The sequence below is a fragment of the Apis dorsata genome, unplaced genomic scaffold (genome assembly GCF_000469605.1).
Source record: "Apis dorsata unplaced genomic scaffold, Apis dorsata 1.3 scaffold_74, whole genome shotgun sequence".
NCBI lineage: Eukaryota > Metazoa > Arthropoda > Insecta > Hymenoptera > Apidae > Apis > Apis dorsata.
This window is the reverse complement of record NW_006263372.1, coordinates 3,434,152-3,437,519: the sequence shown is the minus strand read 5'-3', so window position 1 is coordinate 3,437,519 and position 3,368 is coordinate 3,434,152. Positions and strand designations below refer to the sequence as shown.

Genomic DNA, 3,368 nt, shown 5'->3' with positions numbered 1-3,368 from the left:
AAAAAATATAATACGGCGTCGTCAAAAAGTGAACCTTCTCCTCGCGTACTTATTATATAAGTATCTCTATATAAGTGGATAGCTTCTTCTTTCTTTCCTTTTTTCTTTGAATTCTCGTAACAATATGTAAAAAAAAAAGAGAAAGTAGATAAGTATTATGCGCGTGTATATATATACATACGTGTATATATATATATATACATATATATACATACATATATATACATATATATATACATATATATACATATATATACACGCACAAATTCGCGGAAAAAGGGGGATCTCGTACCAATTACACGTCTCATGTATATACGTTATATGTCGTGTGTACATATGTATACATCATCGGTACGATATACAGCATACGCAGCCTTACTTATCTATGAATAATTATTAATTGTGGTAGCAATTCATCTTAAGCCTACGAAAAAAGAGAAAAGAAATGATAATATTATATCCTCGTAACACGAGGAGAGAAACGCTCGCTTCGCTGTCTCGATTCGCGAAGGGATGAATGGAGGGATGATGGGAAAGACGAATTCGACTTCGATGAAGAGCAATGTGAAGGAGCAATATAATAATAGGAGAGGATGAATCTTTCGAGATTCACGGGGGTGGAGGGAGGGGTAAGTAAGACACATGGGGAACGCGATTGTTCGCGAGCGGAGTTCTCGTCGATAAGAAAAGAAGAAAAAGGAAGAAGAAGACGAAGAAGAAGAAAGAAGGAAGAAAAGAAAAAAAGGGAAAAAGGAAAAAACGAGACACGCCGCGAACCGATAGGTGATATTTACAAGAAGTAGCGAAAAAGGTAATAGTAAATGGTGATGATGGAATTGGGGGATGGAGCGTGAAGTGAAGAACGGGAGGCGCCTTGGGGAGGGGGGAGGGGAGGGGGATGAATCGAGGGAAACATTTTCGACGACTCGGTGGCGAGGATCCTTTCGTCGAGCTTCGACTTTGGTCCTACCTTCGTTTCGAGTTTCCGACCCTTCGAGTCCCTTCTCCTCTTCGAAATAAACTCGCGATCGGCTGCCTCCCTCTCCTCTCCCCGCGTTTCGGAAACGGTTTCGTCGCGACTCGTCGAATCGTTCGATTGTGAAAAATTCGCGACCGCGAAGAAGAAGCCCTCGAAACAGACGCACGTGCATCAAACGTGCTCCGTGTGATCTGATCCGATCGAACGAACGAACGAACGAAATAATAACAACAATTTTCTTTTTCCTTTTTTTTTTTTTTTTTTGACGCATGGATCCCGGATGGACACACGGGATCGAGAGAGATGGATCGAAACGAAGGCGGACACGACGACGGGCAGTAGGAACATACGGAAACGTCGACCGAACGCAACACCGACAATTAATAATGGCCGGTCGACGATTGCAACATCGAACGCAAGGAGACCTTCCCGAGCGTCTCTTCGAGGAAACGGAGCCTCCGGCTCGAGCGTAAAACATTGTCGCTGAAAAGATTCTTATATCTTCTTTCTCTCTCTCTCTCTCTCTCTCTTTCTCTCTCTCCCTCTCTCTCCCTCTCTTTCTCTCTCTCTCTCACTCTCTCTCCCCAATCTTCATCTTCTCTCTTCTATGTACTTAACGCACGCACACGCTCTCTCTCTCTCTCTCTCTCTCTCTCTCTCTCACGCGTACAACACACTCTTTCTCGAAGCAAATTCCTCTTGATGTCTCGAATCGCGTCGCGGGATTTTTTTTCGATTGTTCGTTTTAATTCTCGAGCGGAGGCGAGTTTGCCGCGGCGGACGCGCGCGTTCAGTTTGCCGATCGCGACGCGCCTTTCGATCACGAGTGCTTCACCACGATCACGCCCGGCCGCTGTTGGGTCTGCTGTTGTTGCCTGTGGAACTGGAGGAACTCGGCCTGGAGCAGCCGCTGCTTCGCTGACGCTGCCGGCGACGCGCCGGGCGTCGTCGACGTTTTGCTCGACGTGATGGCCGTTTGTTTATTGGTCAACGCCAACGGCACGTCCTGGGCCGGCTCGTCGCTGAACAGATGGTCCCCTTCGAGGTGACGTATCGCTTCGACAATCGTTTCCAGATTCTGTCTCGAGGTGTTGGCCAGATAGAGTCTCGCCTGCGGGGACCCGTCGTCCAACGAGTTCGATGGCGACGGCAACCTGAAATTGAAATGGTTAATATCATTTTCTACGTGAGATTGTTCTTTTTTTTTTTTTTTTTTTTTTTTTATTTATATTATGTCGAATCGCAGATGAACACAGATGGACGTGTTGCGGATGTATGATTCTGGGATATTAATGATATTAGAAAAATAACGACGTATGTCGATGATCTATATATTTAGTCGAAGATCGATGGAAATAATTTGAATTAAAAATGATGAGTTGATGAAAAAAAGATCGTTAGTGGAAATAAATTTCGCGTAACGTCGAAAGTAATTTGGTAACGTTGCATAAAAATGATTCGATAAAGTGACGAGTGACCTTTAAACTGGCTGTAATACATGTCTCGTTATCAGTCAAGTGGGATAATATTCGCAAGAGGAATCGTTACCAGCGCTTGATAAAACATTAATAAGACAAAGACACGTATTACTATTTACCTTGACATTTACCCTACATATTGAATGCAAGTCATATAAGTATACCATGTAAAGTTCATCGTAAAATTAAAACGCTTATATATCTCGTATACGAGACGATATTAATTTTATTACATAATACGAAATTCATTGAAACATTCCCATTAGATATTATATACGAATTTGATAATTACGTTTTCATAATGAAATTCGAGTCAGAATAAGAAATATATTTTATATTTATCATAAAAAGAAGTCACGCGCGGATCTCTGATTATTGACTCTTGGGTCTGCAGACCATAGATTAAGATTCACAATATGAATAAATGTAATATGTAACCATTCAATGATAGATTGTATAAAAATATAAATAATATACGTATGAAGTAGATTGTCTCAGATTACCAAAATTAATCATTAGAAATATTTTTTAATATTTCTCAAGCATTTTAAAAATATCTAAAAAAGATTAGAATAAAAATTTAGAGCAACGATTTGAATACACCGCAAATTATATATAAACCTTTTAAAAAATGGAATACAAATGATCCTCGTTAAAAAACGTAAACTAAAAATTGCTTCAATTCAAAAATTGGATCAGTAAATCATCGCCTCTTATTACTTAAAAAAAAGTTCACCTACATACATATAATTTTCTAAAACCAAATAGTTGTGCAAATATCAGATCCAGATGCGCATGACCGACTTTTCATCGTGCATCTGTCTTCATTGTTTTCAATTCGAAAAACAAGGAAAGATCGCAAGATCGATCGTCTCGTCTTGCGTACTCGAGCCCCTCGAGCGACTTTTGTC

At 40.6% G+C, this 3,368-nt stretch overlaps 1 protein-coding gene across 1 annotated transcript in view; it reads right to left on the bottom strand.

Moving 5' to 3' along the window:
- Window positions 1-1,704: 1,704 nt before the first annotated feature.
- Window positions 1,705-3,368, bottom strand: part of LOC102674425 — a 134,686-nt gene continuing 133,022 nt past the window's right edge. Inside the window, exon 6 of the mRNA XM_031508046.1 lies at window positions 1,705-2,206. Coding sequence (XP_031363906.1) covers window positions 1,800-2,206 — 407 coding nt within the window. The 3' untranslated portion in view covers window positions 1,705-1,799. The remainder of the gene's footprint in view (window positions 2,207-3,368) is intronic.